The 16,915-nt window shown below is 53.0% G+C and overlaps 1 protein-coding gene across 1 annotated transcript in view; it reads right to left on the bottom strand.

The window, feature by feature from the left end:
• Positions 1-15,784, bottom strand: part of DVL3 (dishevelled segment polarity protein 3) — a 20,619-nt gene extending 4,835 nt beyond the window's left edge. Inside the window, exons 1-13 of the mRNA XM_027875411.1 lie at positions 15,620-15,784; positions 8,161-8,230; positions 7,357-7,478; positions 7,065-7,174; positions 6,636-6,771; positions 6,321-6,414; positions 6,141-6,210; positions 4,760-4,899; positions 4,479-4,555; positions 3,790-3,857; positions 3,197-3,346; positions 2,142-2,273; positions 1,794-1,961 (exon numbers count right to left, since the gene is read on the bottom strand). Of these exons, the coding sequence (XP_027731212.1) occupies positions 1,794-1,961; positions 2,142-2,273; positions 3,197-3,346; positions 3,790-3,857; positions 4,479-4,555; positions 4,760-4,899; positions 6,141-6,210; positions 6,321-6,414; positions 6,636-6,771; positions 7,065-7,174; positions 7,357-7,478; positions 8,161-8,230; positions 15,620-15,780 (1,498 nt within the window). The 5' untranslated portion in view covers positions 15,781-15,784. The remainder of the gene's footprint in view (positions 1-1,793; positions 1,962-2,141; positions 2,274-3,196; positions 3,347-3,789; positions 3,858-4,478; positions 4,556-4,759; positions 4,900-6,140; positions 6,211-6,320; positions 6,415-6,635; positions 6,772-7,064; positions 7,175-7,356; positions 7,479-8,160; positions 8,231-15,619) is intronic.
• Positions 15,785-16,915: the final 1,131 nt, after the last annotated feature.

Raw genomic sequence — 16,915 nt, 5'->3', positions numbered from 1 at the left:
CCTTAGACCATCTCTTGTCAATTTCACCTCTGCAGCACCTCTTGTCAATTTCACCTCTCTAGCATCTTCCTTCTCACCTCTACCTCCTGGCTTCCCCAGCTTCCTTCTAGTCTCAACTAAAACTCCACTTTCTACAAGAAGTCTTTCTCAGTCTTTCTTAATCTTAGTGCCTTCTCCTGTGTGAATTTTCTCTAATTTACCCTGTTTACATCTTCTTGGTACATAGTTGTTTCCATTTTGACTCCCTTGTTAGACTGTGAGGTCCCCAAGGGCAGGGTATGTCTTTTGCCTTTGTTTGTATCCTCAATACATAGCACAAGGCCTGGCACATAGCAGGTGATTAATAAATGTTTACTGACCAAATGACTTCACCTTTCTGGGCCTCAGTTTTCTTATCTAGAAAATGAGGTTGTACTAACTGGCATCCAAGTTATATCCCAGCTCCTGGTCTATGACCTCGCTGGGCCTCAGTTTTCTCCTCTGTAAAATAAAGAGGTCTATGGCTTCAGAGGTCTCTACCAGTTCTCAACTTCCCTTCCCTGGGACTTAGTTTCCTGATCTGTAAAATGAGGGTATTTACAGCCAGGTGGTGCAGTGGATAGAGCATGGGCCCTGGAGTCAGGAGGACCTGAGTTCAAATCTGACCTCAGACACTTGACAGTTGTGTGACCCAGGGCAAATCACTTAACCCCATTGCCTAGCAAAAAAACCAAAAAGCCAAAGGGAAAAAAAAGAGGGGATTAGACTAGATGACTCTGAATCTATGATCCTAGAGTTACTTTACAGTCTCAATGGCTTATCAGGTTAAATTCAATAAATAAATAATACAGTAAATCTCATATGGTCCAAGGACATTTTTCTTGGATATCTAGCTCCATTGGGGTCAGCTGGTGGCACAGTGGATAGAGTGCCAGATCTGGAGTCATCTTCCTGAGTTCGGTCACTGTGTGACCCTAGGCAAGTCACTTAACCCTATTTGCCTCAGTTTCCTCATCTGAAAATGAGCTGGAGAAGGAAATGGTAAACCACTCCAGTGTCTTTGCCAAGAAAACCCCCCAAAATGGGGTCACAGAGATAGACATGACTGAAAAGTGCCTGAAAGCTAGCTCCATTCCAAGTTCAAGTTAATTTTCCAACACTGGCCCTGTAGTTCCATCCCCGAGACATGGTAGTGCCCATTTTACTCTGCACAAGTATAACTCTCACCTAGCTCTTGTAAACTTTAGACTAGGCCACCTCCTTTCTTTGCTTGACCAGGGTGTGAGCAGCTTTGGCTTAATGCCCCTGCCTCAAAGTTCTCTGTGTCAAGCAGTTCTCTGACTTGAGACAAATATCCATGACCTCTGACCCCAATTTTTCATGGTTTTCTCTGAATAAACATTTCCCAGACTCATCCATGCATATTTTAATTCTGCATGCTTAATATACGCATGGCTCTGCTTCCAAAGGAAGATCTAGGAGAGCATAAATTCATAGGTTCTGAACTCCAGAATTCCTGGGACCTCAGAAGACCACTAATCAGACCCATTTGTTTTACAGATGAAGAAACTGAGACACAGGGAGGGTCACAGGATCCGAGATTTAGAGTGGCCTCAGAATCCAACTAGTGTAACCTCCCATTATGCTGAGCAGGACACACACACACACACACACACACACACACACACACACACACACAGGCACCCACCCACCCCCTCAGTTTATCAGCTCACAACTTTTCCCAATGACAGGGAAGATGGGGGTTGGGGGAGTGGGATAAGGCACTGTGGGAGGGAGGGTGGGGAAGCACGTACTGCCGCAGAGGTCGCCGAAGATATAATAGCACTGCTCTGAGAAAGTGATTTTGTTGACCGTATGACGGATGAAGCCGGCTTTCAGCAGGTTGCTGGCATACTTCCGGGCCTCGCGCCGGTCCGTGAAGCCCTCCACGTTGTGGTACAACCAGTCCACTACATCTGAACCTGGAGGCAACCCAACCTCTTGAGAGGCTAGCACGGAGGAAGTCTCCGCTCCCAGGCCCAGCCCCAGCCCACCTCGCCCCAGGATCTCAGGGGGACAGTGAAGCCTGAGGCTGGCTCCACCTCAGTGGGAGTCATCAGCATCCCGGGCGCCAACAACATGTCGCTGGGACCCCTGCTTACCGATGAAGGCGTTGGGGATGGTGATCTTGAGCCACATACGATCTCGGACCTCCAGCCCGGACTCAGGGGAAGCCATAGCTTTAACTATGGTGGCCATGTCGCTGTGGATGGACAGGTGAAAGTCATCGAGGCCTGGGGGGGCAGAGACAAAGCAGTGGGAGGCAGACAGAACCATGGCTCTGGAGTCGAGGACCTGGGTTCAAATCCTGCCCGAGAGGCTTTCCATCTGTGGGAACTCGGGGGATCTCCCTTTCTCTCCCTTTTTGTCATCTATGAAACAAGGTGGTTGGAATGCTAAGGGAGCTCCTAAGGTCCTGTTACAGCTCTGAAAGTCTTTGTTCTAAGTGGAATGGAACGGAAGGGAGTGATAGCTGCAGACCCTCTACCTCCCACATTTCAGCAAATTCATCAAGTAATTACTCAGTGTCTACTAAATGCCAGGCACTGTGCTAGGGTCCAGGGATATGTAAACCATGGAAACAATCTCGGTTCTGCTAGATTCCCTGTGTGACCTTGGGTAAGTTATTTCAGTTCCCTGGGCCTCAGTTTCTTCATCTGTAAAAATGGGTGTAGGACTAGATGTCCCTTCCAGCTCTAAATCTATACGCGTCTGACCCTGCCCTTAATTCTTTTTTTTTTTTTTTTGGCTAGGCAATAGGGTAAGTGACTTGCCCAGGGTCTTGCCCAGGTTACACAGCTAGTAAGTGTTATGTGTCTGAGGCTGGATTTGAACTCAGGTCCTCCTGAATCCAGGGCCGGTGCTCTATCCACTGCGCCACCTAGCTGCCCCTGACCCTGCCCTTAAGAAGGGCAAACAATGAGGTTAGGGATGCCAGATGTCGAGGACTCTGAGACAGCTGGAGAGAGCCCAGGCTGGTTGCCCCCTGACCCCTTCTGTCCTCAGAAGCCCAGGAGGCTCAGTACTGCTCCCTCATCTTCCTCTGCTACCCTGCCTTCCCTCCTTTCCTCACCTGAGGAGGCTGCTTCTGTAAGTGAAGGCCCTCATGTTCCCTGTTCTGAGGAGGAAAGGAATGGAAGGGCAGGCAAGTACTCACGCTCAGTGTCAGGGATGGAGCTGGCGATGGAGGAACTGGTAGACGTGATGGTGCTGAGGGAGGGGCTCATGCCATAGGCTGGGAAGGTGCCTGTCATCGCTGCTGTGTGGGACACCCAGGCTGCAGGGTCAATGGGGCGGATTGGCTCACCTGGTGGGGTGAGAGACAGGTGGTAACTGCTGGTCACAAGTCACCAACTCCTGCCTCTTCTCCCCAGCTGCCCCCCAGCCCAAAGCCTGGGACAATGGTCAAGGGAAAGAGGATGGGAGAGAATGAAGGTGACTGATGGTATGCCCCTGGCATAGTCATTTCCCTTCTCTGGGCCTCAGTATCCTCATCTGTAAAGTGGGAGCAATTGGACTCCATCCTCCAGTGCCTTCCCACCAAAGGTTTTAGGGATCTGAAGGGTTGCTTCTGCTCCTGCCTCTCCTTTTCTGCCTGTAAAGCTTTCTTCTTGGCTTGGCCTGAGAATAAGCTGTTCCCTGGGGGTGTGGGAGTGACATCCCCAGGGGCGGCAGATGCAGGAGGTAGGAGAGACAGGGGCTCACATGTGCCAGGCACCAGCTTTAAGGACGACTCCCCCATCCACTTACTCCTGGGCAGGGTGAAGCAGCCTCGGGGGCTGGGGTCCCAGCACTTGGCCACTGTCAGGGTGATAGGCCTGCAACCAAGAAGCAAAGGGTCAGGGTTAAGTGTAAGATCCTCTTCCTCTTTCTCTTCCTCTTCCTCTCTCTCTCTCTCTAACATGCACACTCTCCCTTTTCCTTTTTTTTTTTTTTTTTTTTTTTTTTTTGGTGAGGCAGTCGGGGTTAAGTCACACAGCTAGTAAGCTAGTAAGTGTCAAATGTCTGAGGTCAGATTTGAACTCAAGTTCTCCCGACTTCAAGGCTTGAGCTCTATCCACTGTGCCACCTAGCTGCCCCACACTCTCCCTTTTCCCAGGGACAAGCTGGGGACAGGTTATAGACCCTTTCCTAATACCCACAGAGTGTCCTCTTTGGTGCAGTGGGAGTGCAAGGTTTAAAGTCATGGAACCTGGATTCGAATCTTTTCTCTGGCACTTACTAGCTGTGTGACCTTAGGCAAGTCACTTGACCTCTGTCTGCCTTACTTTTCTCCTTCCATAAAATGAATGGGTTAGACTAGCTGGTCTTTGAGGTCCCTTTCAGCTTCCAGGTCTGTAATTCTACAATGACCTGTGTCATTGACCTGCCAATCGAGTGGATGTCTTCTCTCCCTTGGTCCCAGTTATCCCCTCTCTCCCTTCCCTCCCACTTCATACCCTGGTTTGTGCACAATTTCTCGAAGTACTCGGACAGCGTCATCGTTACTCATGTTCTCAAAATTGATGTCGTTTACCTGGGGGATGAAAGCACGGGATAGGAAGAGAGCTGAGCCCACAGTCACGTCTCCTCTTCCTTCTCCCCAGCTCTCACCCCAGGTTCATCTCAAATAACCGGGCAGGGGCGCTCCTATTCAGAAAGGAGGATTTGCAACCAGGAAACCCCAGGCTTCAAGGAGTAGGGATGCAGAGACCCGAGCGGTTAGGGAATGTGCGGGCACCTGTAGGAGCATGTCCCCTGGCTCAATCCGTCCATCAGCAGCCACAGCTCCACCCTTCATGATGGAGCCAATGTAGATGCCCCCATCACCCCGTTCGTTGCTCTGACCCACAATGGAGATGCCCAGGAAGTTGTACTTCTCTGTCAGGGGTAGAGTGGAGGGAGAGACAGGATAGACAGAGTCACAATTCTGGCCTCCCACAAAATGCAGAGATCTCAACAACACTGATGACAAAGGTCACCCAGCCTTTGGAGGAAGGCAGCTAGCTAGGTAGCACAATAGGCCTGGATTTAGGAAGACCTGAGGCCATTTCAAATCTGGCCTCAACCGCTTACTAGCTGTATGAGCTTGGGCAAATTACTTAACCTCTGTCTGCCTCAGTTTCCTCTTCTGTAAAATGTGGATATCAATAGCACCTAGTTTCCAGGATTATTGTGACATCTGAATGAGAAGATATATAAGGCGCTTTGTAAACCTCAAGGGCTATAAGATGTTGGCTATCATTAGCTCTGCTTAACACCTACCAGCAGAGAGGCAGTGATTGGGGGATAGCTCTAAGTTTAGAAAGCTTTTCATAGGCTCTTGGGATCCTAAAACTAAGGCTGGCAGGGACCTCCGAGCCATCTAGTTCAATCCCTTCCTTCGACAGGTGAGGAAACTGAGGTACAGAGAGGGAGGGTACGCCATCTGAGTCAGCATTTGAACCCAGGTCCTTGGATTCCTGAGGTGGGGCATAACACTGAGCCATGACACACCGCACACATCCACCCTGGCCAGACCCTGTCTGGGGTGGTCCATTTCCAGAAGGACACTGACCAGCTAGAGAGTATGCCAGGTAGGGTGCCCAGCAAGATGAGGGGCTAGAGACCTGACTACATAAGGATGACTTGAAGAAGCTGGGAAATTTAGCCTAGAGACCAGAAGACTGGGCAGTTATCATAGAGGGTTTCCTGTTCAGGTACAGGTTGGACTGGCTGCCTTGGAGGCCCCTTAGAACATGTTCCCAAGAAGCCAGGTAACCTTGAGTCATTGGCATAGGAGGGTGGCAGAAGGCCCTGAGGACAAGAAGCCTCCAGGTAGAGGTGGGCCAGGGCAGGCCGCGATCATGGCTGGGATGTGGGGGTGGGGGGCAGGCGCCAGAGCAAGGGACAACTTCCTAATACTGTGAGCCGTCTAAAGGCAGGAGGGCTGGCCCGTCCCCAGAGGCCCCGTTGGGCTGCTGGGGTTGGACTGGCTGGCTCCCGAGGGAGAGTAAGGGGTGGGGTGGGGGCAGGATTCAGATCCTGGATAAGAGGACAGACATGGCAGGTGAGGGAAGAGAGCCGAAGGCTTGTGGGGATAAAGATGGAAGGGGAGGTGGGTGAGTCTCTGTCCTACTCACCCATGTTGAGCGTGACGGTGATAATGTTGAGGGACATGGTGGAATCGGTGATGCTGCTGAAGGATGAGGACTGCAAAAGAAGAAGCCCCTGAGAGAGGGGAGCAGCCAGGTCCCCGACTCCCCTCCCCCCAGGGCCAGGGAGGGCCTCGTCCTCAGCCCAGCCCAGGGCCAGGCACGTACCCGCTCGATCCGGGCCACTTTCTGTTTCCGCCGACGCCGCTTGTGTCTCCTCATGAGGCGGGACGCACTGCTCTGCTCTGTGGAGCTGCTGAACCTGGAGGGCGCACAGTCCGTCCCCACGGTGTCCCTGCCATCAAGGCTCTGAACCCTCCTTCTATCCCCTGGGGCTCCCAGAGCTCCCTCTGCCCCCTGGAGCTGCTGAACCTGGAGGGCCCACAGTCCATCCCCACGGTGTCCCCACCACAAGGACTCCAAACCCTGCCATTATCCCCCTCTGCTCCTATCCCCACCTGAATCCCTCTTTCCCAGGCTCACCTGCTGGTAGAATCATCCTCATCAGAGTCGAAGAAACTCGTGGTTTCCAGCTCACTGCTCATGAGGGTAGAGGAGCTGTCATAACCCCCAGGCTCCCTCCTCCGCTCACCTTTGGCTGTGCCGTTCATCCGGGCCACTGTGGGGAAGGGGGCAGGGAAGGGGAGGGGTGTGGGGGGGGTGCCACAGCAAAATCAGTGGGGGAGACCCGGATTCCAGGTCAAGCTGGAGCAGGAAGGGGGAGGCCTAGTGGTGTCGTCTGGGAAACATGGAATTCCAGGGCCTGAGTCTGCATCCTGGTTGTGCCACTGACTGCCCGTGTGACCTAATGCAAATCACTTGACCTCTCAGAGACAACCAGACTAATCTCCGAATCGAGCACCCTGTGGGCTAGGCAGAGGGGCTGGGGGTCCGGGTTCGAGGGGTACGCACCATGTTCTGGCCCATCCCTCCGTCGGGGCCGCTCCTGCTGCGCAGACACCAGGGAATCAGTCTCAGTGTCATTGTCCAGGTTCTCCTGGCTCCCCCCACCAGTGTGAGGGCTGCAGGGGGAGAGGGACCCACATTGGGGGATGGGAGCAGAGACACACTCCCATTTTCAGGCCCGGCCAGAGGAAGGTCAGTCTCCTCTCCTGCTAGCTGGAGGCTCCATGCCTCTATTTCCCATCATCTCTTTTCCCACTGGGTGTCCTTCCTCCCTCCTCCCCACCTTCTCCGTACTCACTGGAAGGAGGGAGGCCGGGAGTCCCCAATGCCACCCGTGCGTTCCATGGGGGGCGGCAGCTCAGAAGGATTGTCAGGGCAGAAGGAGCCAGGCTCAGGGTGTGAGCCCTCTGCTGACACCAGCTAAGCACAGAGCAAGACCATGGAAATGAGAGAGAAGTTGGGTTATTTTTTAGGGGGGAGGGGCTGTGGACAGAGGATAAGAGGGGGCCAGTTGGCAGGCTGGAGGTCTGGGGAATAAGATGGCACGGCAGTGCATTTGAGGAAGAGCTGGGTTTGACTCAGGGCTTTGCTTTTCACTGGCTATGTGACCTTGGGTGAGGCACTCTGGGCCTCAGTTTCCTCATTTGTAAAATGAGCGGGTGGGGTTAGACCAGATGGTCTATAAGGCCCTACTCAGTTTTAAATTTGATGAAATAGGTTGGGAAGGTGAATGAGACAGGGCAGATTAAACCTAGGGAGCTGAAGCAAAGGTCACCAGAGGCTCAGAGACCCAGGCCCAGGCCCAGGCAAGGAGATTGCTTGTCCCCATAGCAGGACCTTGACCCTCTCCCCTTCTCCCACCCGTGCCTACAGAACCCCCCAAGGTGAACAAGCAATCCAATTCGAAGAGGGAACGTAGGGAAGATCCTGGCCCGGAGGACCAGCTGCAATCCCCCACACCCCATGACGTCCACCTTCCTCCCAACACCAGGGGAGATCATGTGAGAAGGGAGAGGTCCATCTTACCCCAGATGGAAGAGAGAAGAGGAGAAACAGATATGACAGTCACGGGGAAGGGAAGGCCAGGGCCTCTGCTCCTTACCCAGGACACCACCCGGCCATTGAAACAGGGGAGCCGTGCGTTGTCATCAGAGATCTCTTCTTTCACCACCCTGCAGGCAAGTGGGGAGGCCAGTTAGCCAAGGGTAGCCACTTCCTGGAATAAAGCTTCCGTCGGCCCCTTTGCCGCTTCTCCCCGCTGCTCGAGGGCTAAGCCCTCTGCTCTTTCAAAGAGCAGAAAGCAGCTAGCTCTCCTCCTCTTCTCCTCTACCCCTCCTCAGCTTTTCTCCAATTTAATTATTCCCAGTTCTTTCAACGAACTTTTTTCTGACACAGGCAGCTGGTATCCCAGGATGGCTCGTTAGCCCCACCTCCACACTCCAGCTAGGCCCTTCTGCCTCCCACCTCCCGCCCCGGCCCATGCCAGCCCTCTGTTATCTCTTTGCCAGCCCTATCACATCTGCCCCTTCCTTGATTCTGCTTTCGTCCCTCCTTCCTAGCCCCAAGCCCGGAGCCAAACAAAAAGGAAACAGAGATCGCTTCCACATGGATATGGGTCTAGGCAAGAGGCCCGTGGCTCCTGGACAGGGAAACTCCAGCCACCAATGCAGGGCAGCACCTTCCTGGAAAGTCAGGCTGGGCAGAGCAGCATCTGTCAAACTTGATCTCAGGACCTCTTTTACACTCTCATAAATTAATAAGGACCCCTCCCCCACAAAGAACTTTGGTTTATGGGGGTCATAGTTATCAGTATTAAATGAAAACATCGTAGAATCATTATTTGGGACCTAGGTGATGCTGTGGATAGAGTACTGGGCCTGGAGTCAGGAAGACCTGAGTTCAAATGTGGCCTCAGACCCTTACTACCTGCATGATACTGGGAAAGTCATTTAATGCTGTTTGCCTCAGTTTTCTCATCTGTAAAAATGAACTGTAAAAATGAATAAAAAAACCACTCTAGTGTCTTTGCCAAGAAAACCCCATGGACAGTATGATTCATGGGGTCACAAAGAGTCAGACACGGCTGAACAACAAAAAGAATTATTATGACTATAGTTTTGACCTCACAGACTCCCTAAAGGAGTCTCAGGGACCCCCAGGGTTCTCCGGACCACTCTTTGAAAAACCTTAGCTAGACACCAGAGAAACAATAAAGTTAAATGATTTGCTCAGGGTCACATAGATTCTGTGTGTGTGTGTGTGTGTGTGTGTGTATACACATATATATATATATATACACATGCATACATATATTTCAATATTTATATCTCTCAAAGGCAGGCTGTAAACCAGGTCTTTGCCTGTGATTATTTCTAGTGTGGAAACAGAGAAAAAGTGGTCATTGGCCCTTTCCCCTTCTCCAACTACCACAAAAGTACTTAGTATATACTTCGTATCTGTTTATTGGCAAATGTTTCCTATTTTCCCCAGGAGAATACAGGTTATTTGTCAGCAGAGACTGTCTTGTCCTTGTATCCTCAGCTCCCAGTACAATGCATGGCACACAGGAGGTGCTTAATAAATGTTTGTTACATGATTGAATGAATTAGCTGGAAATTCTGGCTTTGGGTTCCAGCCGGGCAGGATGTGGGAGAACACAGAGGACTGAAGCTGGGATGATGGGAGCTAGGGTCTGGAGGGTGGGGCGATGGAAGGCTGAGGACTCCGCACCCTCCTTTGGGAAGATGGGAGCTGAGGGCTTGAGAGTAGGTAGAGTGGAGGGTGGGTGGCAGGTATCTGGAGGGTGTGAGGTCTGGCACATAGAGAGGGGGCGCGCAGGGAAAGGAGTGGGCCAATGTGGAGGGAGAGGAGATAATGAAGGGAAGGGCAGACGACCCAATTTCCCTAGAAGTTGGAGCCGCTCTGGGTTGGAGGAGGAAATGTACTTGGCCGCCTGCGACCCTCACATTCCTGGAGTCTCCGCCAAGACTGCAGAATGAGCTGATCCCCAACCCCCACAGAGCCCTCCCTCCCCACCAGCTGACCAAGGTGGTCCACGACATCCTTTTTCTAGGCCCTTAGGCCTAGATGCAATAGACAGGGCCATGCGAAGAGGAGGAAGGAAGCGCTGGAAGAGATAGGCTGGGTGACAGCTGGGCAAGGGCCCTTGAAGGAGAAGGGAAGGAGGCTGGGGCCTTTGGCCTCATGGGCCAAAAGGAGGCAAAGCAAAGCTAAGGGGCAGACCCAAGCACCTCAGTGCTTTCTGAGGGCTCCCGAGACTGGAAGCTAACACAGTCCCTCTCCTTTGGGAGTCTGTGTCTAGCTCCCAGCTCCAATCTTCCTGGGGCTCACTGGCATAGTGGAGACATAGTCAGGAAGACTTGTGTTCAAATCCTGCCTCAGTCACTTACTAGCTATGAGACCCTGAGCAGGCCACTCTCTGAGCTTGTTTCCCCATTTGTACATGGGGAAACCTCACCAACACCAACCTCACAGGGCTATGGGGGGGATCAAATGAAATCATGAATGCCAAGCGCTTGTCAAACCTTAAATCACTTTATAAATGTCGGCTGATAGCATCATCACTGACTCCATGGAAGCTGAGGGGCCAAGAAGTCTCTCGGGGTAGTTGGTCACCTTTCTGAAGAGAAGGGCTTTGAATTTCCTCATCTCTCTGGGCCTCAGTTTCCTCCTCAGGGCACTGGTAACCTGGCCCCTTCCTATTTTCCAGTCTCCCCTCCACATGCTTTGAGATCCAGTGAATCTGGTTTCTTGGCTACTCCTGGAACAAGATACTTCATCTCCAGCCTCCATGCATTTCCCCTGGCTGTGCCCCATGCCTGGAATGCTCTCCTTTCTCATCTCCTATTCCTGGCTTCCTTCCAGTGCTCGATAAAATCCCACCTTATACAGGAAGCTCTTCCTGATCCCCCTTAACCTAAGTGCTTTCCCTAGGTTGATTATCTCCAATTTTTCCTGTCTATGATAGCTTGTTTATACAGTCATTTGCATATTGTCCCTTCCATCAGAAGTGAGCTCCTTGAGGGCAGGGACTGTCTTTTACCTCTTTTTTGTAACCCCAGTGCTTAGCACAGTACGTGGCACATCGTAAGTGCCTCTTAATAAATGCTTGTTGACTGACTATAAAATGAGGGGTTCCATCCCAGGAGCCTCTGAGGTTCCTTCCAGCTATAACACTCTAGGACTGCTGTGGCATCCGTCCCCACAGAACTGGAGTGGCCCCAGGTTTTCAAATAGACGCTTCTTGTTTCCCCAGTGAGATTATGGGTTTTTCAAAGGCAGGGAATGAGGGAGTCTCCTTCCTTCCTATGAGTGCCCCATAATACCTAGCACAGGACCATTCCATCCACTCAACAAATATTTACTGAACACCCACTGTGGGCCGACGCTGAATAAATGTGCCCTGTTCTGAGCATTTCAAAACCCCACCAACTCCTCCCAGAGCATGGTCTGAGATTTCCACCTCTCCCCACACTGCCTACGTCAGCCTCCCGGCCACAGAACTACAGAGCTCATCTGGCTCTGGAGGGTCTTCAGGGACCAGTCCTCCCATGGTGCAGGTGAGGAAACTGAGGCTCGAGGACCAAAGAGGACTTGCCCAGGGTTAATGGTGGTAAGAGCTGGAAAAGCTGTGGGGGACACGAGCTTTCAAGTTCAGCTTTCTTAGATGCTTTTCTGTGTCTCATCTCTCAGATCCTTCTTGACATTCAGCCGTCTGCCATCATGTCCACCAGCCGTTCTCTTCCCCAAATCCAGTTGCTTTGGCCTGCCCTCAGGAGGCCATCCCCCCCACACCAAATATATCAACCAGTGTGGGCACGATGGGTATGAGGAGACTCTGTGACAGGGGAGACATCACGGTCACCGTCTCTCAGTATAGCAGAGCTGACAGACAGCTGGGCTTGCAGTCATATTGGCTGGGAGCCCCTGGGTAAGTCACAGCCTCCCAGTGCCCCGAGAAACTCTTTAAGACTCCCAGATGCACACGCCTTCATGGGTGGAGTGAATTTACTCCAAATCTACACTGGTCCAGTCAAAAACCACATTTACACGGTGCTTTAAGGTTTTCCAAACACTTTTCATACTTTCGTTAACTGGCTTGCTACAGCCTGTGAGGAGGTTGAGAAGGATTACTGATTCTGTTTGAGGCAGTGTGGTGCAGTGGGCAGAGTGCTAGACTTGGGATCAGATTCTGCCTCTGACACACTCCGTAGCTGTGTGACCTCTCTAGACCCGCTTCCTCATCCATGAAATAGGCCAAACGCCTGTGGAACTGACCTCCCATGGTTGTTCCAAGAACCAAATGATATTAGGTAGGAAAAAGGCTTTATGAGCTACAAGGCACCAAACAAAAAGCAACCATTTAAAAATTTTTGCTGGAGCTGGTGATTTCATTGATGTTAGGAACTCCCAGGTGAGAGAACTCCCTCTACCAAAGCAGATTTCCAACTGCCCTATTATTTACAGGCTTAGAGAGTGGCCTGGGGCGCTGAGGTTAAGTGACTTGCCCAGGGTCACAAAGTCAGCATGTATAAGAATCCAAGTCTTCGAGTGTCCAGAGAACTGGAATTGCCATCCAGGATTTTCATTTTCAACCTTTCCTTCAGTTAGATTACAGTTTTCTCAGAGACAGGGATGTCTCCTTCTCTTGCACATCCCACAGAGAAGCTGCTTTTCATTATTATGAGAGATAAAAATAATTAATTGGCATGTGAGGAAACTGAGGCAAATGGAGGTGAAGGGACTTGCTCATGGTCACACAGCTAGAAAGTGTCAGGCAGAATCTGAACCTGGTCTCTCTTGACCCTCAATCTGGCACTTGTCCATAGTCACACAACTAGTAAAGAGATTTCTAGGCTGCAAGGAATCCGGTTAGATTTAGCAAGTGTTTTTTAAGTTCAGGGATGAAATGACACCATCCTGTCCTCAAGGAGTTGATAGTCTAGCAGGGGGATGAGATGTGCTCACGGAGAGAAAAGAGTGGGCTGGGAGCTTTAAGGAAGGCAAGAGATGAGAGGAGGTTGGAGGACCTGAGAATGGCCCTTCTCCTCAGATGAAAGGCTGATGATCTGCCCCCATTCCCTTTGCCCCGGAGCCAACGACAAACCTCCCCACTGCCTGTCATGCTTCCAGCCTCTGCTCCATCATCATCCCTTAATGCTCATTTCTGCCTTTGTCCTCTTCCTACGTCTGTCCGCTGCCTTAGCTCCAAAATTTCCAATAAAGCACCACCAGCCCCTAGGACCTTCCTCATCTCCAGCACGAGTGCAAGACTCCTTGGTCTCACTTCCAAGATACTCCTGGTGCCCAACAGTATTCAAGAATCCTTTGGGGGTATGGAGAGGGAGTGGGCAAGGCGGGGTCTTTCTCTTCAGGATGGGGTCTTCCAGACCACCCCGGCTCCATACTCCCAGGACCGCCCTCAAACCCTCCTCCAGCCCCATGGAGTCCCTTAGCTGGCTCCCCTAGGCCACATGTCAGTATCTCTTTCACTCCATCCACTTTGCCCTTTCCACCACTCTGGCTTCCATCCACCCCTCATTTTCCTCTTTAGCTTCTTTCCTCCAAATCTTGTCCATCAACAAAGGGGACATCTCACCCTGGAAGTCCAGTTGGCGTTTCCAAGCAGGGCTCCTTATCTTTGTCCATGAACCTCCCCCTTCCCTAAACTTCCCTCTTTTGGTTGGGGGTTCCACCATCCCTCTATGCCCCCAGGGTGGTTAGCTCATACTCAGCCTCCATTTTCCCTCTTCTTCATAGGACATAGCCAATGAATTCTACTACCAAATCCCTCACAACAATTCTTTTTTAAAAAAAATCCCACTCAAAAGGCCCTCATCATCTTGGCCTCCCTTCTCCGGTCTCTCCCCTTTTCCTAATCATCCTCTATGCCCTGGTGCTAAAATAATGCTCCCCAAAACACAGATGTGATCATGTCAGTTCCCTGATCACAAACCTTCAGAAGCCTCCTATTGCCATTAAAATGAAAGACAAACTCCTCAGCTTGGCTTTTAATACTACTCCCCTTCTTGTCTACTACATACCAACCAAAGTGGCCTACCAGCTCCATTTCCTACCTCTGGACATTTATCCAGGCGATCCCCATGCCAGAGATGTCCTCCTCCCTCCACTCTTCTTTTAAAACCCTTCTCTTCTTTCAGGAACAAGCTCTTCCAGCAAAGCCTTCCTGAATCTCTCCCTCCTCAACAACACTCCAACACATCCATGAACTGACTGATGAAGTTGGCTCCGCCACTAATGCACATCTCAACCCATTCATGCTTTCCCATAAATTCAGCCCACTGGGTCCCATCTAACCTGCTGGAGACCTTCCCCAGTTTCTCCTCATATGACTTCGGGTATTTGTGCGTCTTTACCATTTACTGTCTGCCGAGGTTCTACAGAGCAGAAGCTCCTTGAAAGCCAGGGGCTGCCTCCTTTTTCACTTTGTATTCCTCGTGTCAGGAACACAGTAGGCACCTAATAAATGTTTGGTGAATTCCCCGTCTATGTGCCCAAATTCGTCAAACCCAATTGAAGGTCCTGACCCTGCTGGCTTCTCCCAGCAACCCTCTGAGTGCTCCTCTCTGTGCCTGGGCCAAGAGAGCTGGAGGGGTAAGAAATGGAGACCTCCCAGGCCAGGGCAGGACAATAATAATGCGAGCTGCCATCCGCAGATCGCTGCAAGCACTTTACATATATTATTATCTCAAATGATTCTCTCTGTTCGAAGGGATGGGCCAGCCCGGAAGAAGAAGAAGCTGGCTTGACGGTGAATGACCCCCTCCCCACAACTCGAGGTCTTCTCTTCCACAAAGGAGGACTCAGGAGAGGAAGAAAAGAGAAAAAGAGAGCCAGAGATGGGGATGGGGGTTTCAGAAGAGGCAGCCCATCGGGCCCGGGAGGTTGGGCTGTGGCCACCCCCCACTGGGCCTCTTAGCCTAGCCCCCAGTCCCTTCTCCTGCCAGATTGAGTGGGAGCCCCTCCCCCATTCCCAGAGGAGCTGGGGGGGGAGAGGGGGAGGAGGGAAAGGGGGGCCTCTCCAGGCCAGCTGCTACAAAACCTTCCGGCTGCAGCAACATTCGCTCCAACATTCCATCCCCTCTTAAAGGGGAAGTCTCTCTTCTAAATCCCCCCCATGCTGGGCACTGGAGCTGGCTTAGAGCGAGAGTGTAGGCCCCGAAGGGGACGGGGGAGAGCCCCAGCCAGCAGGGCTTCCTTGGTAAAAAGGGATCCCTCCTCGCTGGGGACCCCCGCCCCTGCAGAGTCAGAACAACACGGAGAGAAGCAGCCCCCGGAGACCGGCGGAGCAACTGCTTTTCCGAGCCGGGACCCCGAATGAGCCGCCACTTTGGGGGGGGGTGGGGGTGGCGGCGGCACCGCCCACCGGCCAGAAGCTTCGCACCGGGCAGCCAGATGCCAGGGGTGCCCGGTGGACACCGCAGCAGCCCAGGCCTGGGCGGAGGCCCCCCGGGCGCTGTCCCGCTCCGGGGGCCCCCCGCTCGGCGCCCGCCGGGTGGGTCCCCAAGGCCCGCGCTCACCCGAAGTCGTCGTCCATAGACTTGAAGAAGAACTTGTAGGTGGGCCGCTGCAGGACGGCCTTGAAGTCGGCCAGGGTGACGCGCTCGGCGGGCAGGGGCAGCTTCACCAGGTACGGCGTCTCCTGGCCGTCCAGGTGGTAGATGATCTTGGTCTCCCCCATGGTCCCGGGCCCGCCGCCGCGCGCTCCGCGCCCCCTCCGCTGCCCGCTGCCCGCTGTCCGCTGCGCCCAGGCGCCCTGGCCTCGGACCCGGCCGGAGCGCTAGGCTCCGATGCGCTGCGCTGCGCTGCGCTGCGCTGCGCTCGGCGGCTCGCTCTCCGGACCGCGGCGGCCGCGGCTCCCTTGTTCTCCGGCCGCCCCCGGGTCCCAGCGCCGCCCGCCCGCCTCCCCGCCTCCCCGCCTCCCCCCTTTCCAGCTGCCCGCCACAGCTTCCGCTCTCCCAATTTCCCTGGCTTTGGAGGCGACGGCGACTCTTCCGGCAGCCCGCTCCTCCCCAGCAGCCCCGCCCCGGGATTCTCCGGTCACTGTCCCTCCTCTGCACCCCGGACCTGGCGCCTCACCCTGACACTGAGACCTCAGTTTCCTCCTCTGTAAAAGCGAGGGGGTTGGACCAGAAGATCTCAAAGGCCTCTGGCAGCTCTCCGATCCTTTGTGAGCTGATTTGAGGCTTTGCAGCCCCACGGGGGCTTTGGGGTGGCCCAGGGGGTAGGGAAGAACCTGGGGGTGGTGTTAGAAACTGAACCGCGCCCCCGCCAGATTACCGACTGGGTGGTGACCTGCCCACCGGATTTAGATGAGGACGATTCTAGACCCCCACTGACGCCCGAAGCTGGGAAGTAACTGGCCCCAAACCACAGCTACTGAGCTGGGATCGGACCTCCCTCCGATTCCAAAGCCAAGAGCTGAACGCACCTCGGACTAGAGATGGGGGTCTCCCGGTGGAAGGTCCGAGAAACTGGTCATGGGCCAGTAGCACTGCAGCTTAGCCCTTTACGGAGGGGTAACTGGCTAAGGGAGATCCATCTGCAGGTGAACACTTGGCCTATTGGTTTTCTAGAGTCAGTATACCTAAGCCTGGTCCTCCACTCTTAAGATACAAATCCCCATCTTACAGATGAGAAAACTGATGCTCAGAAAAAGTACCAACGGCCATCTGATGAACGGCAGGCAGTCAGGTCTCCAATGCAGTTATTTGGCACGAATCAGGCCACCAGGATCACCCTGGCAGGAACCAGGCCATAGCTAACTCGTCCATCTCCAGCACCCTGCACCAATGTTAGAATTTGCTTAACAGTTG

Source organism: Vombatus ursinus, unplaced genomic scaffold (assembly GCF_900497805.2).
Source record: "Vombatus ursinus unplaced genomic scaffold, bare-nosed wombat genome assembly UNPS02014808.1, whole genome shotgun sequence".
NCBI lineage: Eukaryota > Metazoa > Chordata > Mammalia > Diprotodontia > Vombatidae > Vombatus > Vombatus ursinus.
This window is presented reverse-complemented; position numbering and strand designations above follow the sequence as displayed.